The following is a 26,150-nucleotide window of genomic DNA, read 5'->3' as shown; positions in this document are numbered from 1 at the left end:
AAGGGAATGGTCTGAGACATGGCGAAGGAGGTAGGGAGCCCTGGGCGGAGTCTGGGGTAGGGTTGTGTCCTTTGTCTGGTACTGTCCAGCAGTGGGCCCTTCCCTTTGAGGCAGTAGGATTAGTGTGCTGAGACCAGCACCTTCCTACCCTCCTTCCCTCTCCTGTCACAGAGGCCGGAAAGCACTGCCCTGACTCCCTTGCAGCTGTGGGTCCAGATGCAATTAGGCTCAGTCCTTCTGCTTTCTCGTGACATTAGGAAAACACAATGGGCAGAAGCACTGGGGGCGTCCTGGACCTCATGGGGGACATTAGCCACACAACACGGTCCGGCCGTGGGCCTCAGGCCTGCCAAGGCACTGGGCCCAGAGAGTCATTCCTGGAGGTCGGCTTCTCCGTTCTTTCAGTGACTCTGAACCCCCCTATCTCCATAGCAAACCCACTGTGGTTAGCACAGTGAGGTGGCAGAATGATGCTCCCCAAAATAACCTGCCCTGATCCCCACGACCTGTGACTCCGCTTGGTGACCTGGCAAAGGGAATTCAGGTGGCAGGTGGACTTAAGGCTGCTGACCGGCCAACTTAGGAGGGAGTCCTGAAACAGGGAAGAGGGAAGCAAAAGAGGCACAACCAGAAAGATGTTGGAGAGTCGTCCCGTGAGAAAGACAGGACCTGGGGCGGCTCCGAGGTCTGAGTCCCTGACTGCCCTCGGAGGATGAGGTTGCCTTTTAGGGGAAGTGTGGGCGCATCTGGGGAGCATCTCGGTGGGGGCAGGCAGTCCAAGGTGCCAGTAAGACTCCCCAGAGGGGAAGCGTGGTGGCAACAGGGGGTGAGCATCTAGGGCGCAAGGCTGCAGGACCCCAACATGCTCAGCGTGGTGGAGAGTGCATGGGAGAGAGGAAGGGCCAGGCCAGAGCACCACTCCTGCTAATGAGAATTTTCGACAACTTGAAACCATCAAATTAGTATGTTTTTGCACAGCAAAGGAAACCATCAACAAAATGCAAAAGGAACTTACTGAATGGGAGAACGTATTCACCTATCATACATCCGATAAGGAATTAATTTCCAAAATATATAAAGAACTCAAACAATTCCACACCAAAAAAATAAATAAATAAATAAACAAAAACAAGCGCAAGCGCAAGCACGCGCGCGCACACACACACACACACACACACACACACACACAACACACAATCCAATTAAAAAATGGGCAGAGTACCTGAATAGACACGTCTCTAAAGGGGACATACAGATGGCCAATTGACATACGAAAAGATGCTAAACATCACTAATCATCAGAGAGATGTAATTTAAACCACAATGAGGTATCCCCTCACTCCAGTCAGAATGGCTACCATCAATAAATCAACAAACTACAGGTGCTGCGAGGATGTGGAGAAAAGGGAACCCTCGTGCACTGCTGGTGGGAATGCAGACTGGTGCAGCCATTATGGAAACAGGATGGAGTTCCCTCAAAAAACTACAAATGGCACTGCCTTGGGACCCATGAATGCACGTCTGGGGATAAATCCAAAGAAACCTGAAACACTGATTCAGAAGAACACGTGCACCCCTATGCTCACTGCAGCGGTATTTACAAACAGCCAAGACTTGGAAGCAGCCCAAGTGCCATCAGTCGATGAGCGGATGAAACAGCTGTGGTTTATCTACACAACGGAATACGACTCAGCAACAATAAAAGATGGAAATCTTACCTTTGCCACAGCATGGAGGGACCTGGAGAGCATTATGCTGAGTGAAATAAACCAGTCAGAGAAGGACAAGTACCATATGATTTCACTTCAGTGTGGAATCTAATGAACAGAATAAACTAACAAGCAAACTGGACTCATAGATACAGAGAACAGACTGACAGCTGTTGGAGGGGAGTGGTGGGGTGGGTGACAAAAGGTAAAGCCATTAAGCAAACAAACAAACAAAACCCAGAGCCAACAGGATGGTGACTGCCAGAGGGAAAGGGGGTGGTGGGAGGTGAAGAGGGTAGAGGGGATAAATGGTGACAGAAGGAGATTAGATTGTGGGTGTGAACACACAATATAGAGATGATGTATATAGAATTGTACACTGGAAACCTGTATAATTTTATTAACCAATGTCACCCCAATAAATTCAATCAATTTTTAAAAAAATAAATAAAAAATTAAAGAGCCAAACTTATAAAAACACACACACACACACACACAAAAACCCCTTATGTGCTGCACCGTGATTAAAACGTTAAATTAATTTTTAAGCCCAGCCGGCATGGTCAGGGGTTGAGCGTCGACCTGTGAGCCAGGAGGTCACAATTCGATCCCCGGTCAGGGCACATGTCCGGGTTGTGGGCTCCATCCCCAGTGTGGGGCATGCAGGAGGCAGCCAATCCAAGATTCTCCCTCATCATTTATGTTTTTCTCTCTCTCCCACTCCTTTCTTCTGTGAAATCAATAAAAGTATGTATTTTTAATTAAATTAATTAAAAATAGTAAATAATAGAACTAGTATGAAAATTAATTGAAAGCTAACAGTTTTCTAAATAAACCCAAGGAATTGGACCCGGGGCACTGAGACCAAATGAGGCTCGCTTACCTCGTGCCCCTCCCCGGCCTCCACACGTCCCGGATGCTCCTGGGACTCTTGTCCTGCAGCCTGGGCCACCCTATCACAGGTCACACACGATGAGCAGAAAAGGCAGGTGAGCAGCTCCTGTTGGCACCGGGAAGCATTAAGCAAGCAGGAGCTGAGTCTCTAATCATGGAAGACATCAAACTAGAAACCGAAGAACGTGGGTGCAGCCTGAGCCAGCCAGAAGACAGGGACACAGAGGAAAAAACCACAGCACAGAAGTGGCACAAGCAGGAACCAGGAAGTGACCGTGCCCAGCATCTCACCTGACCCCTGACCCTGCAATATATAAAGGCCCCTGACCCAGGAGGCTCCACACCTCACCACCTCCCTCTCCACCTGCTCCTCTACCTGCTCGACCTTCAACCACCAGAACCATGACCTGCTGTGGCTGTTCCGGGGGCTGTGGCTCCAGCTGTGGGGGCTGTGGCTCCAGCTGTGGGGCCTGTGGCTCCAGCTGCTGTGTGCCTGTCTGCTGCTGTAAGCCCGTGTGCTGCTGTAAGCCCGTGTGCTGCTGTGTGCCAGCCTGTTCCTGCTCCAGCTGCAGTAAAGGGGGCTGTGGCTCCAGCTGTGGGGGCTGCAAGGGGGGCTGTGGCTCCAGCTGTGGGGGCTGCAAGGGGGGCTGTGGCTCCAGCTGTGGGGGCTGCAAGGGGGGCTGTGGCTCCAGCTGTGGGGGCTGCAAGGGGGGCTGTGGCTCCAGCTGCTGTGTGCCTGTCTGCTGCTGTAAACCCTGCTGCTGCCAGTCCAGCTGCTGCAAACCCTGCTGCTGCCAGTCCAGCTGCTGCAAACCCTGCTGCTGCCAGTCCAGCTGCTGCAAACCCTGCTGCTGCCAGTCCAGCTGCTGCAAACCCTGCTGCTGCCAGTCCAGCTGCTGCAAACCCTGCTGCTGCCAGTCCAGCTGCTGCAAACCCTGTTGCTGCCAGTCCAGCTGCTGCAAACCTTGCTGCTGCCAGTCCAGCTGCTGCAAACCCTGCTGCTGCCAGTCCAGCTGCTGTGCCCCCGTTTGCTGCCAGTGCAAGATCTGATGTATTGCACTAACTTCTTCCAACTGTCCCATCCACTGAAGCTTCTGGTTTCATCACCTCCCCTGCACACTCCCAGCTCCTGCCAACCCCATTCCCATTCTCATTGCTCACGAGAGGGGCCGTGTCCTCTGAGATATCCTGACTCTGAGGAAGAGCATATTCCAATGCTCACCAGCTCCTCTCAAACCAAGTGGCCAGGCCCTGGCTGAGCTGCTCAGTGATTAGAGCATCTTCCCACGAAGCCCAGGTTGCGGGTTCGATCCCCGGTCTGGGCACAGACAAGAACCAGCCAATGGAGGCATAAATAAGTGGAACAACAAATGGATGTTTCTCTCTCTCTCCTCTCTCTCTCTCTCTCTCTCTCCTCTCTCTCTCTCTCTCTCTCTCCTCTCTCTCTGTCTCTCTCTCTCTCCCTCTCTCTCCTTTCTCAGAAATCAGTAAATAAAAATAAAAATAAATCAAGTAGCCACCGCTTGTGTTCCTGACTCTTCTAAGCACTATTATCTACCACTTGCAGGCACCAACCCTGTACTAAGGAGCTGCCCATGACTGGCAGGGACAGCACCCCTGGCTCCTCAGTGAGAAAAGCACTGCCCCCTCACGTCCCAGCCACTTCCTTCTCCCAACGAAGTCAGTCCCTGGGGATCCTTTATCTCCAACAGTTTCCGTATTTGTATGTTAAACTACAATAAAATGTCCTGCCCACAAAACCAGGCCTGTCACTGCAAACACTTTCACGGCAGTGTGACTCTGCATGGCAGTCTGCCTCCCAGGCTCATGGGTAAGGAACCCCACTGGGCCCAGGCCAGGCAGCTGGCACTCCTCCAGCACCCCCACTGCCTCCAGCCACGCGTGTCCTCCACTGATGTTTGGCAAGGGAATGGTCTGAGACATGGCGAAGGAGGTAGGGAGCCCTGGGCGGAGTCTGGGGTAGGGTTGTGTCCTTTGTCTGGTACTGTCCAGCAGTGGGCCCTTCCCTTTGAGGCAGTAGGATTAGTGTGCTGGGACCAGCACCTTCCTACCCTCCTTCCCTCTCCTGTCACAGAGGCCGGAAAGCACTGCCTGACTCCCTTGCAGCTGTGGGTCCAGATGCAATTAGGCTCAGTCCTTCTGCTTTCTCGTGACATTAGGAAAACACAATGGGCAGAAGCACTGGGGGCGTCCTGGACCTCATGGGGGACATTAGCCACACAACACGGTCCGGCCGTGGGCCTCAGGCCTGCCAAGGCACTGGGCCCAGAAAGTCATTCCTGGAGGTCGGCTTCTCCGTTCTTTCAGTGACTCTGAACCCCCCTATCTCCATATCAAACCCACTGTGGTTAGCACAGTGAGGTGGCAGAATGATGCTCCCCAAAACAACCTGTCCTGATCCCCACGACCTGTGACTCTGCTTGGTGACCTGGCAAAGGGAATTCAGGTGGCAGGTGGACTTAAGGCTGCTGACCGGCCAACTTAGGAGGGAGTCCTGAAACAGGGAAGAGGGAAGCAAAAGAGGCACAACCAGAAAGATGTTGGAGAGTCGTCCCGTGAGAAAGACAGGACCTGGGGCGGCTCCGAGGTCTGAGCCCCTGACAGCCCTCGGAGGATGAGGTTGCCTTTTAGGGGAAGTGTGGGCGCATCTGGGGAGCATCTCGGCGGGGGCAGGCAGTCCGAGGTGCCAGTAAGACTCCCCAGAGGGGAATCGTGGTGGCAACAGGGGGTGAGCATCTAGGGCGCAAGGCTGCAGGACCCCAACATGCTCAGCGTGGTGGAGAGAGCATGGGAGAGAGGAAGGGCCAGGCCAGAGCACCACTCCTGCTAATGAGAATTTTCGACAACTTGAAACCATCAAATTAGTATGTTTTTGCACAGCAAAGGAAACCATCAACAAAATGAAAAAGGAACTTACTGAATGGGAGAACGTATTCACCTATGATACATCCGATAAGGAATTAATTTCCAAAACAATTCCACACCAAAAAAATAAATAAATAAATAAACAAACAAATAAAAACAAGCGCGCGCGCGTACACACACACACACACACACACCACACAATCCAATTAAAAAATGGGCAGAGTACCTGAATAGACACGTCTCTAAAGGGGACATACAGATGGCCAATTAACATATGAAAAGATGCTAAACATCACTAATCATCAGAGAGATGTAATTAAAACCACAATGAGGTATCCCCTCACTCCAGTCAGAATGGCTACCATCAATAAATCAACAAACTACAGGTGCTGGCGAGGATGTGGAGAAAAGGGAACCCTCGTGCACTGCTGGTGGGAATGCAGACTGGTGCAGCCACTGTGGAAGACAGTATGGAGTTTCCTCAAAAAACTACAAATGGCATTGCCTTGGGACCCATGAATGCACTTCTGGGGATAAATCCAAAGAAACCCGAAACACTGATTCAGAAGAACACGTGCACCCCTATGCTCACTGCAGCGGTATTTACAAACAGCCAAGACTTGGAAGCAGCCCAAGTGCCATCAGTCGATGAGCGGATGAAACAGCTGTGGTTTATCTACACAACGGAATACGACTCAGCAACAATAAAAGATGGAAATCTTACCTTTGCCACAGCATGGAGGGACCTGGAGAGCATTATGCTGAGTGAAATAAACCAGTCAGAGAAGGACAAGTACCATATGATTTCACTTCAGTGTGGAATCTAATGAACAGAATAAACTAACAAGCAAACTGGACTCATGGATACAGAGAACAGACTGACAGTTGTTGGAGGGGAGGGGTGGGGTGGGTGAGAAAAGGTGAAGCCATTAAGCAAACAAACAAAACCCAGAGCCAACAGGATGGTGACTGCCAGAGGGAAAGGGGGTGGTGGGAGGTGAAGAGGGTAGAGGGGATAAATGGTGACAGAAGGAGATTAGGTTGTGGGTGTGAACACACAATATAGAGATGATGTATATAGAATTGTACACTGGAAACCTGTATAATTTTATTAACCAATGTCACCCCAATAAATTCAATCAATTTTTTAAAAAATAAATAAAAAATTAAAGAGCCAAACTTATAAAACACACACACATACACACACACACACACACACACACACACACACACACACAAAAACCCTTATGTGCTGCACCGTGATTAAAACATTAAATTAATTTTTCAGCCCGGCCGGCATGGTCAGGGGTTGAGCGTCGACCTGTGAGCCAGGAGGTCACAATTCGATCCCCGGTCAGGGCACATGTCCGGGTTGTGGGCTCCATCCCCAGTGTGGGGCATGCAGGAGGCAGCCAATCCAAGATTCTCCCTCATCATTTATGTTTTTCTCTCTCTCTCTCCCTCTCCTTTCTTCTCTGAAATCAATAAAAGTATGTATTTTTAATTAAATTAATTAAAAATAGTAAATAATAGAACTAGTATGAAAATTAATTGAAAGCTAACAGTTTTTCTAAATAAACCCAAGGAATTGGACCCTGGACACTGAGACCAAACGAGGCTCGCTTACCTCGTGCCCCTCCCCGCCCTCCACACGTCCCGGACGCTCCTGGGACTCTTGTCCTGCAGCCTGGGCCACCCTATCACAGGTCACACACGATGAGCAGAAAAGGCAGGTGAGCAGCTCCTGTTGGCACCGGGAAGCATTAAGCAAGCAGAAGCTGAGTCTCTAATCATGGAAGACATCAAACTAGAGACCGAAGAACGTGGGTGCAGCCTGAGCCAGCCAGAAGACAGGGACACAGAGGAAAAAACCACAGCACAGAAGTGGCACAAACAGGAACCAGGAAGTGACCGTGCCCAGCATCTCACCTGACCCCTGACCCGGCAGTATATAAAGGCCCCTGACCCAGGAGGCTCCACACCTCACCACCTCCCTCTCCACCTGCTCCTCTACCTGCTCGACCTTCAACCACCAGAACCATGACCTGCTGTGGCTGTTCCGGGGGCTGTGGCTCCAGCTGTGGGGGCTGTGGCTCCAGCTGCTGTGTGCCCGTGTGCTGCTGTAAGCCCGTGTGCTGCTGTAAGCCCGTGTGCTGCTGTGTGCCAGCCTGTTCCTGCTCCAGCTGCAGTAAAGGGGGCTGTGGCTCCAGCTGTGGGGGCTGCAAGGGGGGCTGTGGCTCCAGCTGTGGGGGCTGCAAGGGGGGCTGTGGCTCCAGCTGTGGGGGCTGCAAGGGTAGCTGTGGCTCCAGCTGTGGGGGCTGCAAGGGGGGCTGTGGCTCCAGCTGTGGAGGGTGCAAAGGGGGCTGTGGCTCCAGCTGCTGTGTGCCTGTCTGCTGCTGTAAACCCTGCTGCTGCCAGTCCAGCTGCTGCAAACCCTGTTGCTGCCAGTCCAGCTGCTGCCAGTCCAGCTGCTGTAAACCCTGCTGCTGCCAGTCCAGCTGCTGCAAACCCTGCTGCTGCCAGTCCAGCTGCTGTAAACCCTGCTGCTGCCAGTCCAGCTGCTGCCAGTCCAGCTGTTGCCCGTCCAGCTGCTGCAAACCCTGCTGCTGCCCGTCCAGCTGCTGTGCCCCCGTTTGCTGCCAGTGCAAGATCTGAGGCTCTGACATGCAGCTAGGTGATTTCTGGCCGTGAGTGGAGACACATCCACGGTCAGGACCACACTCCGAGTCCAGGAACCTCCTCATCCTTGCCGGCTAGACTTTGCCATCCCAGAGAACCAGCCCTCAGGCACTGCAGGGGGCACGGAGCCTCCCAGCTCCCCCCTCCGGCCTCTCCCTGCTCAGTCCTTGTTCCCATGAAACCCCAGGGCTGATGCTGAGCCCAGAGCCTGGGCCCTGACCCACCGAACACCCCTTCCCGTCCCTGGCTTCCCCCTGACACCAGCTCATCTGATTCTTGATCTAATAAATTCCTCTCTGGAGGTGGAAAAGCCTCTAAATAAGCCAATTCTCCTGTGACCAGCCTGGTCTTTCTGTAGTTCTTTCCTCACGCCGTTCTCGGGGGAAACCTTCCTGGACCAGAGCCCTCCGCATGCTGCCAGGGGTGGGGCATGCGGGGAGCTGACACGCACCTACACACAGAGACGGAGTCAGCAACCGCCCACAGCAAACACCCCTCCACGCAGGCTCCCCGGGACACATCCTTGGGGGACTCCAGGCCTGTGGGGCCTCTATCGGCTGGGTTTGTGCTCACATCACAGAAAAGAGTGATCACGGCCATGTGTATCCCAGAGATAGGTGAGGTGGCATGGATTTAATTATTTTATTTTTAATTTTTAAAAAGACGCTTTTTAGTTCGGTTGGTGTGGCTCAGGGGTTGAGCATCGATCTATGAACCAGAAGGTCACGGTTCAATTTCCAGTCAGGGCACAGGCCCTGGTTGTGGGCTCGATCCCCAGTGTGGGGCGTGCAGGAGGCAGCTGATGGATGATTCTCTCTCATCATTGATGTTTCTCTCTCTCTCTCTCTCTCTCTCTCTCTCTCTCTCTCTCTCTCTCTCCTCTCCCTCTCCCTCTCCCTCTCCCTCTCCCTCTCCCTCTCCCTCTCCCTCTCCCTCTCCCTTCCTCTCTGAAATCAATAAAAATATGTGAAATAAAATAAAAGTGCTTCATTTTTTAAAAAAGACTCAAAGCTACCGCACCGAGTGAATGCTTCACCAGGAAAGGGCGAGGCCTCCCACAGGAGTGCTCTCTTCCGGGGGTGGAGGGGGGGGGCAGGAGTAAGCATTCTAACACCTACACCCACTGCACCGCCAGCTCAGTAAGGAGGTAAAGGTGGCAGCCTGTGCCCAGCGAGGGGTCCAGCACCAGAGGGGCAGAGCGGGCCTCGCCCGAGGGGAGCTACGTGCTGGCTCTGACCCACACGGGGCTGGCATGAGCATCGCCTATTGCAGACCCCTCCCTGCTGCAACCTGGCTGTGCAGGAGCCCTCCTTGAACACCTGGGAAGGCAGGTATCCTAGATGCGACAAACAACAGACATGCCGAAACCTGGGAGGAAGGCTGAAGGGGAGACCCTGCGGAAAATAAGGGCTTTGAAACCACCACGAGTACCAGGGAATTCGAAGGCCACACGCTCCAGCCAAGGGCGTTCAGAAAGGCCCGGGAAGACTCGGCTTCTCCTCCAGCTGGCGGCATGCCCGGGGCAGGCAGGCAATGAGCGCAGGCAGAGCGAAGGATCCAGGGAGGACCCCACAGAGCTGCCTGCAAACCCCGAGGGAGGACCTATCCTTTTGTCGTTGTTCTAAGCATTTAAGAAAAGTGTCCTCAAGCCACCGGCTGACTACTAAGCGCCAGAAACACAGATCTGAGACCACACAGGACAAAGAATACAGTCTTTCCAAAAACGGTCTAGAAACCACGGAGTGAGCAAACACCTACCACTCACCAAGCAATGGCAGCAGCCCTGGGGCGGGGAGAGGAGCGGGTTTACAGCCACCATCTTAGGATATGACAACGTCCAGTGTTCAGCAGCAGCAACAGAAGTGACCCCCAGAAGTGGGGCTGCTGGTTCTCTGGCGGCTCCACCTTTGGTTTCCTCAGGGCCCTCCGCGCTGTCCCCACCGTGGCCGCGCTGTTTCAGTCCCACAGTGGGGCTCCCGTGCGCCATGTCCTCGCCAGCGCTGGCTTGTCGTCCTTGGGCGAAAGCCACTCTAACGGCGTGAGGGATGCCTCTGTGTGATTTTGATTTGCGTTTCCCTGACGACTAGTGACATTGAGCATCTGTGGGCAAAGCCAGCTGATTTCTGACCACCGAAAAGGGAGGAAGAGTCTTTTAAACAAATGGCACTGGATATCCCGGTGCCAAAGAATGAAGGTGGACCCGACTTCACAGCAAAACTGACTCCAAATAGATCAAAGACATAACTTAGAGAGTTCGAGCAATGAAACTCCTGGAAGAAAGTGTAGTGTATTCTTAAAATAAAAAATAATAATAAAATAAAAAATAATTTAAAAAAAGAAAGTGTAGTGTAGGGAGCATTTGAGATCTTGCTCCCAGGCAACGGTCATCAATTTGGCTCAAATAAACTCTTACAGAAATTCAAAACAAAAACAAACAAACAAAAACACACCATAGTGTAAATCTTCATGACCTTGGGTTTGGCAAAGAATTCTTAGACTTGGCTCCAAAAGCACCAGCAGCAAAGGAAAAATAGACAAATTGGACTTTGTCAAAATTAAAAATGTTTGTGTATCCAACAGCACCACTATGAAAGCGAAACGTGAAAAGACAACACGGGAGGAGGGAAAGCGTATGCAAATCATGCATCTGACAATGGATGTGCATCTGGGACATGTAAGAAATGCTTGCAGCTCAGTGGGAAAAGGAGAAATAACCCAGTTCACAAATGGGGACAGAGTTGAATAGACATGTCTCCAAAGAAGCCCCACAAATGGCTAACGAGCACATGGAAAGGTATTCGTCACCATTAGTCTCTGAGGAAATGCACGTCAAAACCATGAGGTACCACGTCATACCTCTCAGGGCGGCTATTGATAATGTTCATTCCCATAAGGGGACCCACGAAACGGAGGCGGCCCCCATGGCCCAGCCCACGTCACAAACCTAAACCCAAGTCAGCCGCTCTTACTGGGACACCAAGTCCTCCCGTTCAGCTTCAGCAGCTCACGAGCCCTAGAAACAGGACCTACTGCCTTACAAGGAAATCCCGGTCTCCTGGCCAGTCTGCCCATCCGCCCCATATTGCCTCTGCAGCTCCCTGTAATTGGGCGGGAAGAAAGTGGAGATGAATGAGTGACTGCTAATGCTTACAAGTTTTCTTTTGGGGATAATGCAATATTCTAAAATTAAACTGTGATGATGATGTTTATAAATATACTGAAATCATTGAGTCATGTCATTTAAGTGGATGAGCTTTATGCTGTGTAGATCATGTCTCAAGAGGTGCTTAAAAATCGCATTAGCAAAGTAAATATAGGCACTTAACCCGTCAAAGATCAAGGACGACAAGGTGTGCGAGCGCTTGAAATCAACCACGGAATTCACCACAATAACGAAATGTTCTATGATGATTTAAATGAAAAGCAAAGGCACTTAAAATATTCAACATTCATTCACGATTTTACAAAGAAAGACACTGCAATATGGAAGTCAGTGAGAAGTTGCTGAATGAGACGGGGCTAAAAAACATCAAAAAACCACCAAGCACCGTTCTTAGTAGTGCAGTATTTTAAAATTTGCCCCCAAGGTTGTGAACAACAAAAATTTTCACTATCACTGTTGCTATTCCTTATTGTCCTGAAGGAGCCAATGCAATAAATAATTTAAAAATTAAAGTTTTACAAATATGTGATACCTTAATCAATAAAGTATTTTAAAAAATTAAAGTTTTGAGGATTAGAAAAGAGGTCATCATACAGGTCCACTGACTGTGCATGTAGGAACTCTGAACGGCTGCAGGAACACTAGTGAATGTATTGCTGGGGTGATTCAATTAGAATTATGATAGTCAACCACTGGAATAGGCCTACAGCTGTTAAAGAGTGAACCAATAATTAATAACCTTCCAGAACAGAGAGCACCAGACCCCGATGGGCTCTGGTGAATCCGACCAAACGTCTAAGGAAGAATTTCACCAGCTCTCTCCGTGCTGTTTCAGGAGGTAGAAGCCGAGGGGGCACTTCCTGACTCACCCCGTGAGGCCAGCACCACCCTGATACCAAAACCAAGCAAACACATCACAGGAAAAGAAAACCACAGACCAGTGTCACTCATGAACATAGATGTAAATCTTGCAAAAAAAAAAACCACAAAACATTAGTAAATCAAATCCACACAAGTATACGCCAGGACCAGGTGCAGTTTATCCCAAATCTGCAAGGCTGGTTCAATATTCAAAAATGAACTAATGCACCGCATCACTTTGACAGACTAAAAAGGAAAATGTCGCGACCGTGTCAACAGATGCAGCATTTGACAAAATCCAAACCCCTTCGTGATAAAAATGCGCAGTAAACTAGGAACTGAGGGAACTTCCTTGACTTGATAGAGAACATGTACAAAAACCCACAGGTAACGTCACACACCATGGGAAACAAGGTTTCCTGCAAAGGTCAGGTTCAGAGCAAGAATGTCCGCTCTCACCGCTCCTTTCCAACACCGTGCTGGGAGGCCTTGCTAGGGTGATAAGACAAGAAAAGGAGGTAAAAGGAGTACTGATTGGGAAGGAAGGAATGAAACTGTCTTTGTTCATAAATTACATGATTGTCTATGTAGGAAATTCGAAAGACTCTGCAAGGAAAAAATCCTAGAACTTATAAGTGATCATAGAAAGATGGAAGGATACAAGGTTAATATACAAAAGTCAATCACTTTCCTATATTCCTGCAATGCACAAATAGAATTGGACATTAAAAACACAATATCATTTACACTAGCACCCCAAAAAGTGAAAACATAGGTATACACTTCATTTAAAATGTCCAAGATCAGCCCTAGCCAGTTTGGCTCAGTGGATAGAGCCTTGGCCTGTGGACCAAAGGGTCCCGGGTTTGATTCTAGTCAAGGGCACGTACCTCGGTTGCAGGCTCCTCCCTAGCCCGGGCCCTGGTCCAGGCTCATGCAGGAGGCAACCAATCAATGTGTTTCTCTCACATCAATGTTCCTCTCTGTCTTTCCCTCTCTCTTCCACTCTCTCTAAAAATCAATGGAAAAATTTCCTCGATGAGGATTAACAAAAAATAAAATAAAATGTCCAAGATCAATATGAGGTAAGCTACAAAACTCAGATTAAAAAAAAATAAAAGAAGAAATAAATTAATGGAGAGATAGTCCATGTTCATGGATAGGAAGACACAAATTGTCGAGATATTAGTTTTTCCCAACTTGACCTATAGAGTCGATGCGATCCCAACCAGATCCCAGCGGGTTATTTTGCAGATGTTGACAAACTTACTCTAGAATTCGCACGGGGGCAAAAGACCCCGAATAACCCACACGATGTTGAAGGAGAACAAAGCTGGCAGACGGACACTGCCCGACCTCAAGGCTGACTATTCAGCCACAGGAGTCAGGAGAGGACGGTATTAGCAAAAGGACAGGCCCATGGATCAATGGATCCGAACAGAGAGCCCAGAGGTATCTCTGCACAAATATGTCAACTGATCCTTGACACAGAGCACATGCCCCTGCGGGTGAGGGAGGGTCTGGGCTTCCCCTGGGGCCCAGCACACAGAGCAGCACACACCTTAGAATGCAGGTAGCCCGTTTCTAGAGAATTCCACAAACACTAACAATCCTGGAAGTTACTTTCCGTGAATAAAGACTAAACAAAACGGGAAGAGATTAAATTTAGAAACATGAGAAAGAGGACCAGACATACACACACAGACATACAAACACACTCGCACTCATACAACAGGCCCTGGAGGAACGGCACAAAAAGCCAGCACGATGCTGCCACCCACACGCAATGCAGTCGGCACAGAGAGCAGGTGACCCCCTGCCAGGACTCCGAGGGAAGAAGGCCTGAGGTCCGTGTGGATGAGGAAGAGGCCAAATTTAGAAACCTCCAAAAACAGTTGGTGGACCCAGGTAAGAGGAGCCACGGGGGACAGGACAATCAACACAAACCGACCCTGAGGCAATAGTCCTGGCATGTGCCCTGACCAGGAATTGAAAACAAGGAAGGGACCATGCCCAGCATCTCACCTGATCCCTGACCCGGCGGTATATAAAGGCCCCCGGCCCAGGAGGCTCCACACCTCACCACCTCCCTCTCTACCTGCTCCTCTACTTGCTCCACCCTCAACCACCAGAACCATGACCTGCTGTGGCTGTTCCGGGGGCTGTGGCTCCAGCTGTGGGGGCTGTGGCTCCAGCTGCTGTGTGCCCGTGTGCTGCTGCAAGCCCGTGTGCTGCTGTAAGCCCGTGTGCTGCTGTGTGCCAGCCTGTTCCTGCTCCAGCTGCAGTAAAGGGGGCTGTGGCTCCAGCTGTGGGGGCTGCAAGGGGGGCTGTGGCTCCAGCTGTGGGGGCTGCAAGGGGGGCTGTGGCTCCAGCTGTGGGGGCTGCAAGGGGGGCTGTGGCTCCAGCTGTGGAGGGTGCAAGGGAGGCTGTGGCTCCAGCTGTGGGGGTTGCAAGGGGGGCTGTGGCTCCAACTGCTGTGTGCCTGTCTGCTGCTGCAAACCCTGCTGCTGCCAATCCAGCTGCTGCAAACCCTGCTGCTGCCAGTCCAGCTGCTGCAAACCCTGCTGCTGCCAGTCCAGCTGCTGCAAACCCTGCTGCTGCCAGTCCAGCTGCAGCAAACCCTGCTGCTGCCAGTCCAGCTGCTGCAAACCCTGCTGTTGCCAGTCCAGCTGCTGCAAACCCTGCTGCTGCCAGTCCAGCTGCTGCAAACCCTGCTGCTGCCCGTCCAGCTGCTGTGCCCCCGTTTGCTGCCAGTGCAAGATCTGAGGCTCTGAACCCAGACCTTCAGTCTCAGTGTTTGGGGATCGGCTGAATCAGGTCCTCCCTGCAGCACCGCAACCTCCTCCTTCTTCTCATTCATGCTCGGCTCCCCCTCTGCGCTCAGCGCTCCCGGCCTTCTCTGTCCTCCTCCCTCAAGAGCAGTGTGTCCTGGTCACTGGAGGTGCCTGGAGGCAGGTGCCAGCTGACAGCCGAGACTGGCCCCCTGTCTGGTGCATGGGTCATTCTCTGCCCCAACCCCCCTGGGCGGCTGAGATGCGTGGACGACCCTGCACAGCCAGGGCGTGTGTCTGAGTGATGGCCGAGGGCTGCTGACACCTGGCTCCTCAGCCACCAGGGCCCTGGCCGTCCTGGCCACGCCCTCCTTCCCCGCGACCCGCCTCCCTATGAGGCTTTCCTTCCTCCTTCACTTCCACTCTTTCTGTTAAAAATAACTGAATTTCCCTTTAATAAAACTTCTGTGTCCCTGTAGCCAACTGTATACTTGGTGCCATTCTTTCCTGGGGGTGACGCATCACTAACCTCCTCTAGATGTGACTCCGGATCCGTCCCCTCTGCCGGGGATCCATGCAGCGTGCCTGGGGCGACCCCAGGAACCACCCACTGGCCAGGTTGGTGGGCCTCAGTGGTTGAGCATCAACTGTTGAACCAGGAGGTCACAGTTCAATTCCTGGTCAGGGCACATGCCCAGGTTTTGGGCTTGATCCCCAGTATGGGGTGTGCAGGAGGCAGCTGAACGATGTTTCTCTGTCATTGATGTGTCTTTTTTAATTGATTTCAGAGAGGAAGGGAGAGGGAGAGAGAGAAAAACATCAATGATGAGAGAGAGCCCACACCGGCAGGGCTCTCATCCATATTTTTATCTCTCGCTCTCCCTCTCCCTTCCTTTCTGAAATCAATAAAAACATATATTTAAAAAAAAAAAAACACCACCCACTTGGCTTATGTCTCCCCAGCAGCCACCCAAGGTCATTGCCCTTCCAGGACGAGAGTGCTCCGCCAGAGCAGTGGGCACTGGGTGGCACTTCCACGCAGACAGACTGGTCTGGGTACCCACAACCACCGGAGCGGGGACTTGGTGGGAGCGCCAGTTGATAAGGGACAGGGCCTTCCTCCCACCTCCCCCCTCCCAAGTCCCAGGACAGAAAGGCTGGTCCTGGAGGGTCCCGAGGATGCAAACACCAGGATCCCCGCCCACCGAGCCTCCATCCACCTTCGATTCAAACACACACTTAGAGGTTGGAATTGAAAGCAAAGGGTCACCTCACAGCGCCCTGGTCCAGTGTCCCCCTGGGAAAGCGAGACCACGGCACATCTGGGGGAACTCAAGGGACTGCTGTGTGGACCCGCCCCGCAGTGGGACTGTCCTGGGACTGGGCCCCCTAAGCAGGGCTCTGGAAACCGCACCGTTTCTGGGGAGGAGGGGCCCAATGTTACTGAGGAGGTTCTGTAGCCAAATGGACCTTGAATAAGAGAGAAAAGTGTGCCAAAGCCAGAACCATGCTGAGCAGCGGCTGCACCCAGTGAGCACGGCTGGGAACAGGATGGAGGGACGGAGGCAAGGCTGAGGAACGGGTTCCTGAGACAAAGGAGGGGGAGGGGAGGATAATCTAGAAACACAATGTCAGGTGTTTTCAACAACATTTAGGAGAGGAGTAAGTCCTGCAGAGGTCCCGTCTCACCGGGGAGCATGGTAGTGTTTGTCTGCTGGTCTTGGGAGGAAATCTTATTTAAGATCATGGGAATGGGGGTTCGGGAAAGTGGCATTGGTGGGAGCACGGGTTTTCTGTATTGTCATCCGCACACACAGAGGCAGGCAGAGCAACTAGCTAGGAACCAAACTCATGGCTGACTGTGATGCCAAGACCAGGTGAGCCCCAACGTATGGATTTCCGTGCGCCACCATCCTCGGGGCACGGCCTCTGCAGGAGAGAACGGACCTGACTCGCCTGCGGACAGGGCAGCCCCAGACGGCCATCAGGGAGCCGCTGGGAAAGCACTTGAAATGGGGTCGGAGGGGGCCTCCCTCAGGGTGGGGGGGTGCCCTGGGGAAGTCCTCGTGGGCAGAGTTGGCACGACTGTGAGACATGCCCTAAAACAGACCTAAATGCAGCCCACGCTCCCCAACCAGCAGACCAGCCCCAGGTGAGTGTCCTGGTCCCACCCACCCACCGTTCTCCTCCCGGCCCCCAGTCCTTTCCCCTCGGCTCAGGAGGCTCTAGGGCCCTCTCCTCCCTCAGCCCTCAGCGCTCAGGAACACCGCAAAAGTGTCCTCCCAAACAGCCACCCTCCTTTTTAAAAAGTATGTTTTTATTAATTTCAGAGAGAGGAGGGGAGAGGGAGAGAGAGAGAGAGAGAGAGAGAGAGAGAGAGAGAGAGAGAGAGAGACATCAGTGAGGAGAGAGAATCATGGACCGGCTGCCTCCTGCACGCCCCACACTGGGGATGGAGCCTGCAACCCAGGCTGGGAATTGAGGTGGTGACCTCCTGGTTCACAAGTCGAGGCTCAACCACTGAGCCACACCAGCCGGGCTGTTGCTACTTCAAATGCCTTATTTTCCACTAGATTTTCTAATTCTTTATGCAAAGAGAAAGGCTCTGTTTTTGTTTGTTGGCCTAGAAACCTCAAAAACATTGATTTTACTGTTACTGCTCGTTCTTTGAGGTTGTCCAGGCAAATTATCATATTCTCTGCAAGAATGTACCTTTCACCTGGTCCTGGTGGCCTGGGAGCGCGGCCCCAGGCGGTCCCGAGGTCTCTGCTCTGGGTGGTGTTTGCTACGGGCCTTGGCAGCTCCGGCTTTACCCACACCCTCCTCTCCCATATATGCCCTCAGAATATGCCCTCTGACCGCCCAGCCCACCAGACCGCGTGGCCTTAAGGGCCCAGGGCCGGCAAGTGGCCCGGCGTCCTCCACATCCCCTCGTTTCCGCCTCCTCACCTGAGCCCAGGCCCAGGCACTTCGTGGTGGGTCAGCTACTCCTCTACAACCTCCGCTCAGCCTGCTGCTGGGGAGGGGGAGTCCAGGCTGTCTCAGGAGAGCGCAGCCCTGCCCCGCAGCTCCCAGCGCCTCTCCCTGCTCCTCGGCCTGCTGCCCACTCAGCTCCAGACTGAAGCGGATTGGTTCCGGGTCCGAGGTCAAGAGCCAGGAGGCAGCTGCCAGCAGCGTGGGGAGCGCACCTGTGGCCAAACTCTGAGCACGTGGGTGGTGAGCACGTGACTGTGTAAATAAACAATGAGCCCGCGGGGCAGCTGAGACGCTGATGCGCACCCACGCATGACCAAGGGGTGAGCAGGCATCTGCCCCAGTTCCTGGCACTATTGGGGGCGGGGCAGGAAAAGGAATAATGAATAATTCACAAAAACACATGAGTATCTACAGATACATTATTAGAATTGAGCCCTGGCTGGTGTGGCTCATTATATTTAGGCAGTCTTGTCTAAGACGTGCATGAAGTGAAAAAATAAACAAATAAATAAAACTTTTAAGTATGAAATGCATAGGGTTGTCACTGAAACAGGGAATATAGTAGATAACTTATAAATCAGTCAAAGCAAAGATGCATGGTTCAGTGGGTGAGCATCAACCTATGAACCAGGAGGTCACAGTTTGATTCCTAGTTGGGGGCTCCATCCCCAGTGTGGGGCCTGCAAGAGGCAACCGATCAATGATTCTCTCTCATCATTGATGTTTCTATCTCTCTCCCTCTCCTTCCTCTCTGAAATCAATACAAATACATATTTTTTTAAACCATATGACAGCGCTTGCTGGTGTGGCTCTGTTGGTTGACACGGCTTCCATGAACCAAAGGGCTGTGGGTTCAATTCCTGGTCAGGGCACATGCCCAGGTTTCGGGTTCAATCCCCCATTGGATATGGGAGGCAACCGGTCGATATCTCTCTCACTCCCTCCCTTCCTCTCTCTAAAAAACATCCTCGGGTGAGGATTTAAAATACAAGAGACAATAGCTAGAACTGACTGATCATGAAGATACTAGGTACCCAGACTTGGGCTACCTAACTAAACCTTGCTTTAAAATAATGTTTAGCCCTAAATGCTTGAGCCAGAAAAAGAAAGATTGAAGATGAATGAGCAAAGTATTCACATTAAGAGAGAAGAAAAACAAGAACAGAGAAAAATAATAGAGTAGGAGGAAATAAAAAAATAAACAAATTTTGAAACAAACCATAAAGGGGGCCAATACCATCAAAAGCTGGTCTTTGAAAAGCTAAGAAAATTGACACCATTGAGTGAAGTTGATCAGAGGACAGAAAGGGAAGGAGGAAGGAGAGGAGGAGGCAGACGCCCCCCTCTGGCAGGAACTCACACAAGAGGCCGTGGGAAAGCATCTACAACCCACCAGGAAACCGGGGTGACCTGTCATCTCACCTGAGGAAGAAACGGAAAATGGACGGGGGACAGGTCTGCTCTCTACCTCCGCCCTCCCCATGCTCCCTGCTCGATTGCGTCACAGACAGGTTCTGCCCCGTGGTCAAGGAATGAATCACCCCATGTTGGGCAAACGGTTCCGCACGCAGGACGTGCGGGCCACACCCAGCTCACAGGTGCCGCAGGAGGGGCGGTTGGGAGAAGAGAGAGCCCTGCCGTTACTCACCTAAAAACTGAGTGCCAGCCCCTGGGGTGACGCCCAGGGGTGCGCGGCTACGGCCTGTTTAAATTCATTATGAAATTCGCCACAGTAACGGCAGGAGGAACCTACCTGACCATCTCAGCAGCTGCAGAAAGGCACTCAGTGAAGGTCCGGAAAGGAAAGAGTGAAGACAAAGGAAGGAATGTTGCCAAATTAGGAACAAAGGAACCTCCCTTAATCTGACAACATTTTCTACTAAAAGTTTACAAAAGGCATGTGCCCGAAGGGCTACAGGTGAGAAGCGTTACCTTTAAAATCGGGAATGAGGCAAGGCTGTGAGACATCGTCCTGACAGCACAGTAAGGCACACAGACAAACAAAAGTTATAAAGATGGAAAAGGGGAATAACGAATAATTCGCAAAAACACATGAATGTCCACAGGAAGCCAAGGGGCATCTACAGATACATTATTAGAATTGAGCCCTGGCTGGTGTGGCTCAGTGGTTAAGCATCGACCTATGAACCAGGAGGTCATGGTTTGATTCCCAGTGGAGCACGTGCCCCAGTTTCGGGCTCCATCCCCAGTGTGGGGCGTGCAGGAGGCAGCAGATCGACGATTCTCTCTCATCGTGATGTTTCTATCTCTCTCTCTCCTTCTCCCTTCCTCTCTGAAATAAAACTATATATATATATATATATATATATATATATATATATATATATATATCAAAACTATATATATTATATCAAATCAGACACCAGGCAATGGAAATGCACTGGAACCTAGGGTGAGATGAGCAATTGATAGCAGATAATGGCACATGGACCTAAAATCTAGGAAAACAAGGTGAAAGAGATCCTAAATATGGCACAAACAGGAACCAGGAAGCGACCATGTGCCCAGCATCTCACCTGACCCCTGACCCTGGCAGGTATATAAAGGCCCCCGGCCCAGGAGGCTCCACACCTCACCACCTCCTTCTCTACCTGCTCCTCTACCTGCTCCACCCTCAACCACCAGAACCATGACCTGCTGTGGCTGTTCCGGGGGCTGTGGCTCCAGCTGTGGGGGCTGTGGCTCCAGCTGCTGTGTGCCCGTCTGCTGCTGTAAGCCCGTGTGCTGCTGTAAGCCCGTGTGCTGCTGTGTGCCAGCCTGTTCCTGCTCCAGCTGCAGTAAAGGGGGCTGTGGCTCCTGTGGGGGCTGCAAGGGGGGCTGTGGCTCCTGTGGGGGCTGCAAGGGGGGCTGTGGCTCCAGCTGTGGGGGCTGCAAGGGGGGCTGTGGCTCCAGCTGTGGGGGCTGCAAGGGGGGCTGTGGCTCCAGCTGTGGGGGCTGCAAGGGGGGCTGTGGCTCCAACTGCTGTGTGCCTGTCTGCTGCTGCAAACCCTGCTGCTGCCAGTCCAGCTGCTGCAAACCCTGCTGCTGCGAGTCCAGCTGCTGCAAACCCTGCTGCTGCCAGTCCAGCTGCTGCAAACCCTGCTGCTGCCAGTCCAGCTGCTGCAAACCCTGCTGCTGCCAGTCCAGCTGCTGCCAGTCCAGCTGCTGCAAGCCCTGCTGCTGCCAGTCCAGCTGCTGTGCCCCTGTTTGCTGCCAGTGCAAGATCTGATTTTTGAGTTTTGCTGGGACTCCCAAAGTCAGTGCCATCCCAGGTCAGGAGTCATGGGTTCCAGGCTAGCCCTCACCTGCCTTTCCCCAGCACCCCCTGAAGGAGACTGTCCCTCTCCACCTCAGAGCCTTATTTCCCGTCCTCCTCCCTTGCCACCTGTGAGCAGTCCTCTTTGACCTCCTGCAAGAAATGGCATGGCACCTGTGTCCAAGAATGACTTGCGGAGCTCTGTCTCCCACCTGCAGCGAAGGCCTGTCCCCGAGCCCTGCCCACTGACACCTTCTCCAGAGCGGACATCTGCACGGGATGGCACAGGCCCTCCAGTCCGGCTCGTGCGAAGGTTACTGGGTGGTGTCTGTCTATCTTTTTAGCATCTAATAAAGCCCTTGCCCAGACCCCATTGCTGTGTTGGTGTGTTTATCTGTTTATGTTCCTCTGTGACGGGGGGTGGGGGGGGGGGACAGCAGGCATTGGAGTAGCACCTGTGGCCATGCTCAATTCTGGGACCCCCTTCCAGGGTGCCTCTGCCAGCTCTGACCTGCCCTTCGCTCCCAGACTCCCTGTGTGTTTCCTACGCCGACTGGCTGAACAGCCTGAATGAACCCCCTCCGCCCAGAGCCTCAGTGTCCGCACCTGTAAAATGGTCTGCGAGCGGTAACAGCCCCAGAGATGGGACTGGTGAGGCTGGGTGAGTGGGTCTGCACACGCCCGCTCTGGGCTCAGGGCTCGGGGCTCAGCGGGGGCAGGTGTGGCCCCATTATCTTTGCTGAAGCAGCCAGACCCAAAGGCAGTCGCCTCTGTGTGCTCTCCTGTGGCTCCGGCACCATGCTGGCCCCTCACTGCTGGCTCACAGCAGCCCTGGTGTCGGACAGGAACGACGCATAGCCCTGGCCGCCGTGGCTCTGTTGGTTGAGCATCGCCCAGTGCACCAAAAGGTCATCAATTTGACTCCCAGTCGGGGCACATGCCCAGGTTGTGGGTTCGATCCCCAGTTGGAGTGCATACAAGAAGCAACTAATTGATATTTTTCTCTCACCTCAATGTTTCTCTCTCTCCCTCTCCTTTCCTCTCCCTAAAATCAATTAAAAAATTTTTTTAAATAAACGAAGCACAGAGAGTAAGTGCCACATGAGCCGGACTCCATTGTTCATGTTGGACCACTGAAGGTTTCCAGCCCCCCCACACACCCCCACACACACACCCCCCCCCCCCCCGCCCACGCTCACACACAGGGTGAACCAAGGAGAAAGCCCATTGCTGCCGGTGGGGAAATAGAACCACTTAAACCCCAGCCTCGCAGACACCCTAAGCCCAGGCTCCTCCCCTAACAGAAGCACGGTCCCCTCTCTCCATTCAGGCCACTGAGGCCAACTCGGGGCCTCCCTGCGTGGCTAGTGCGCCTTGTCCTGCCCTCGCAGTGCCCGCGTGGTGTCCTCGGCCGTGATATCTCAACCATGTGGGGCAGTGGGCGGGTCCCGCCCTCCCTGGACAACCACAGAGCAGGGACCTCACCCACAGCCTCGCCGTGGACAGCTCTGGAGCCAGGACAGGAGCCACGCAGCCTGTTCTGCACCCACAGTCCTGACCTCTGAGACGTGATAGTCTGGTGATCTTTCCCGGCGAAAACCAGGAGAGCGAGTTCCTGCTTCCGAGGGACATGCTTATGGGAGGTCAGCCATCCCACCGCAGCAGTTAGCAAAGGCCAGGCCAATGACAACCCACCGGTTAAAAGGCATTAGCAAATTGCATGTGGTGTGTGTTTTATCACAATGTTTAAAGTGTAAGAATATGTCCTACATGACAGTAGAGAGCTGGGGAAGCACGGCGACCAGACGGAAACGTCTGGAGAGCAAAGCCCTTCTGAGACGCCCTGAGCATCATTTCTGCGCTCTCGTCCTTTGGGGAGTTAGTCATGTCTGGGTGTGGGCTGACCCTCAGGCTTCACCCAGAAGGAGGGGCTCTCCCTGGAGAGAGAGAAACCAGCAGAACTGCTGGCACTCACCAGTGCTGGCACAGGGCACAGGGACACTGCTAATCTCTGGGGCCTGAGCGAGGCCACGCGGCTGACCCGAGGCTGCCACAGCTACGGGACTCTCGTCACCTTGTGGTGCTGAGCCCACAGTGTCCTCCCAGATAAAAGTCTCTGCCTCAGACACAGGCATATCTACCCCTTAAGACATTTTCTGAATTTTGAAGCTGCCTGAACAGAAAACGAATTCCTGGTCAAGGGCACATGCCCGGATTGTAGGCTCGATCCCCAGTGTGGGGCATGCAGGAGGCAGCCCATCAATGATTCTCTCTCATTATTGATGTTTCTATCTCTCTCTCTCCCTTCCTGTCTGACATCAATAAAAATATATTTTTTTAAATAAATGAAGGATACACTAACTGAAATTAAAAATAATTTATAGATAATCAACAGTAGAGGATGCCCAGACTCAAATCAGGGATTTGGAATATGAGAAGCAAAAAACACCCAATCAGAAGAGCAAAAAGAAAAAGTAACCCAAAAATATGAAGATAGTGTAAGGAGCCTCTGGGACAACTTCAAGCATACCAACATTCGCATCAGGGGGGCACCAGGAGAAGAAAGAAAGCAAGATATTGAAAAACTATTTGAAGAAATAATGATGGAAAACCTCCCCTACCTGGTGAAAGAAATAGACTTACAAGTCCAGGAAGCACAGAGAGTCCTAACAAGAGGAACCCAAAGAGTCCCACACCAAGACACATCATAATTAAAATGCCAAGGGCTAAAGACAAAGGGAGAATCTTAAAAGCAGCAAGAGAAAAGCAGTTAGTTACTTACAAGGGAGCACCCATACGACTGTCAGCTGATTTCTCAACAGAAACTACGCAAGCCAGAAGGGAGTGGCAAGAAATATTCAAAGTGATGAATAGCAATGACCTACAACCAAGATTACTCTACCCAGAAAAGCTCTCATTCAGAATTGAAGGTCAGATAAAGAGCTTCACAGACAAGAAAAAGCTAAAGGAGTTCATCACCACCAAACCAGTATTACATAAAATGTTGAAGGGCATTCTAGAAGAAGAAAAAGAAGAGAAGAAGAAGAAGAAGAAGAAGAAGAAGAAGAAGAAGAAGAAGAAGAAGAAGAAGAAGAAGGAGGAGGAGGAGGAGGAGGAGGAGGAGGAGGAGGAGGAGGAGGAGGAGGAGGAGGAGGAGGAGAAGGAAGAAAAGGAGGAGGAGGAGGAGGAGGAGGAGGAGGAGGAGGAGGAGGAGAAGAAGAAGGAGGAGAAGAAATAAATACATATCTATCAACAATTGAATGTAAAAATTAAAATAAATGAACAAGGAATCTAATGAACAAAATAAACTGATGAATAAAATAGAACCAGAGGCATGGAAACATGGAACAGACTGACGAATCTCAGAGGGAAGGGGTGGGGGGTGGCAGAAGAGATTAACCAAAGAACTTATGTTCATATAGGCATTACTCATGGACACAGACAACAGAGTGGTGAAGGCCTGGGGTGGGGTGGGAACTGGGTGGAGAGGGGCAATGGAGGGAAAAGGGGGGCATCTGTGGTAGTCTCAACAATAAAGATTTTAAAATAAATTGAATTAAAGTAAATGTTAAAAAAAGAAAAATGCTGACATGGTGAGGTCTAGGGCATAGGTGTTTGTTATAGTGTTCTCACTGTGCTCATTTGTAAGTTTTTAAATATCATAATAAAAAACAAGAAATAAAATCACCTGTTATGTGTTACAAAGATCATAGAGGAAGATGCTGCCCATTTCATTGTTCTTAGTAGCTGAAATGTGGGAACGAGCTGACAAAATAGAGAGCTGGTTGAACATCACTGCCCGTCCATAGAATACAAATACCACAGAGATCGATCACTGGGTGGTGGGAATCTCAAAAGCATTTCCTTTCCATGAGTGAAAAAAGCCAGACACAAAAGCGTGCCATTTCTATGAAGTTCAAGAACAGGCCACACGCCCCCGCGGTGACAGATCCGAAGGTGAGTGGACACTGTCTGGAAAGGCGCCGGGAACCCTCTGAGGGACGGAAGTGCCTGGTAACCAACCAGGTGCATATGGTTGTCAAAACCATGCATCTCCTTGTTCATCCGAGACGTGCATTTTACTAACTAGGCCTTGACTTGTTAAAAAGTCAGGTAGAGGGAAATAGATACCCTGGAGAAACGGCTACTACGCGTGCGCTGAGTTGCACTATAGCAAGAAACAAAGCGGACCCTCTTCCGTTGCACAGGAAGGATGCTTGGAGAAAAGCCCGCCCAGGACGTCCCCGCTGCGCCATGGGTGCAGGCGGGCGGCAGAGGGCGCGCACGGACCGCTGGGAGCGCAGGGACCGCGGCGCTCCGACCTGCCTGACAGGGGGCGCGGGTCCCACCTGAGGCTGCCCAACCCGCGAGCCACGAGCTGGAGCCAAAAAATCCGGCTGGACCGGACCAGACACCGGACGCCGCCTCGCCGCCTCCCAGGCTCTGCGCGGGGCCCTGCTCCACCACAGGGATCCCGCACACGGTCTGCACGCCCACCAGGCCCGCGTGGCCGCGATCATCTGTGGGGAACCAGGGGCCAGCAGACATTTGGGCTTGGACTTTGCCCCGCCTGGCACGGCGGCCACTGCGGGAGGCCAGGCCCCGCTGGGGAGCTGTAACCCCGCGAGGTGTTCCCTTTCAGCAGTGGCCCACCTCAGACCCACCCCCACCCCCCCCACCCCGCAGCGCGCTCCCCAGCCCCTCCACACCTGCACCCAGAGGGAATGCTCGCTGCCCTGCAGAGCTGAGCCAGGCTGGGGGCAGAGGCTCAGAGCCTACCCCATCAGGTGCCAGCGCTCTGATGGGGGAGGGCGCAGCCAAAAGCTGGGGAGGGGTAGAATCTAGCTCCTGGGCCGGAAAGAACCCAGGGCCAGAGCTCGGGGCTTGGAAAGTCGCCGTCCTCTCCACAGTGGATACCTCCTACCCCCGCTGCCCCCTTGTTGCAGAACGCCAGG

At 52.3% G+C, this 26,150-nt stretch overlaps 1 protein-coding gene across 8 annotated transcripts in view; it reads left to right on the top strand.

Moving 5' to 3' along the window:
- Positions 1–21,168, top strand: part of LOC307109196 (uncharacterized protein) — a gene marked incomplete at both ends in the record, with an annotated part of 37,076 nt that extends 15,908 nt beyond the window's left edge. Inside the window, 2 exons of one of the 8 annotated variants that reach the window (XM_079787891.1) lie at positions 3,006–3,090; positions 14,351–14,958. In XM_079787891.1, the coding sequence (XP_079644017.1) occupies positions 3,006–3,090; positions 14,351–14,958 (693 nt within the window). Of the gene's footprint in view, positions 1–3,001; positions 3,654–7,529; positions 8,145–14,328; positions 14,959–20,966 lie in introns of those variants that run through there. The other 7 variants (XM_079787889.1, XM_079787886.1, XM_079787885.1 and 4 more) reach the window with 7 other exon arrangements.
- Between the last annotated feature and the right edge of the window lie 4,982 nt (positions 21,169–26,150).

Source organism: Cnephaeus nilssonii (genome assembly GCF_951640355.1).
Source record: "Cnephaeus nilssonii genome assembly, chromosome: 13".
Taxonomy (NCBI): Eukaryota; Metazoa; Chordata; class Mammalia; order Chiroptera; family Vespertilionidae; genus Cnephaeus; species Cnephaeus nilssonii.
This window is presented reverse-complemented; position numbering and strand designations above follow the sequence as displayed.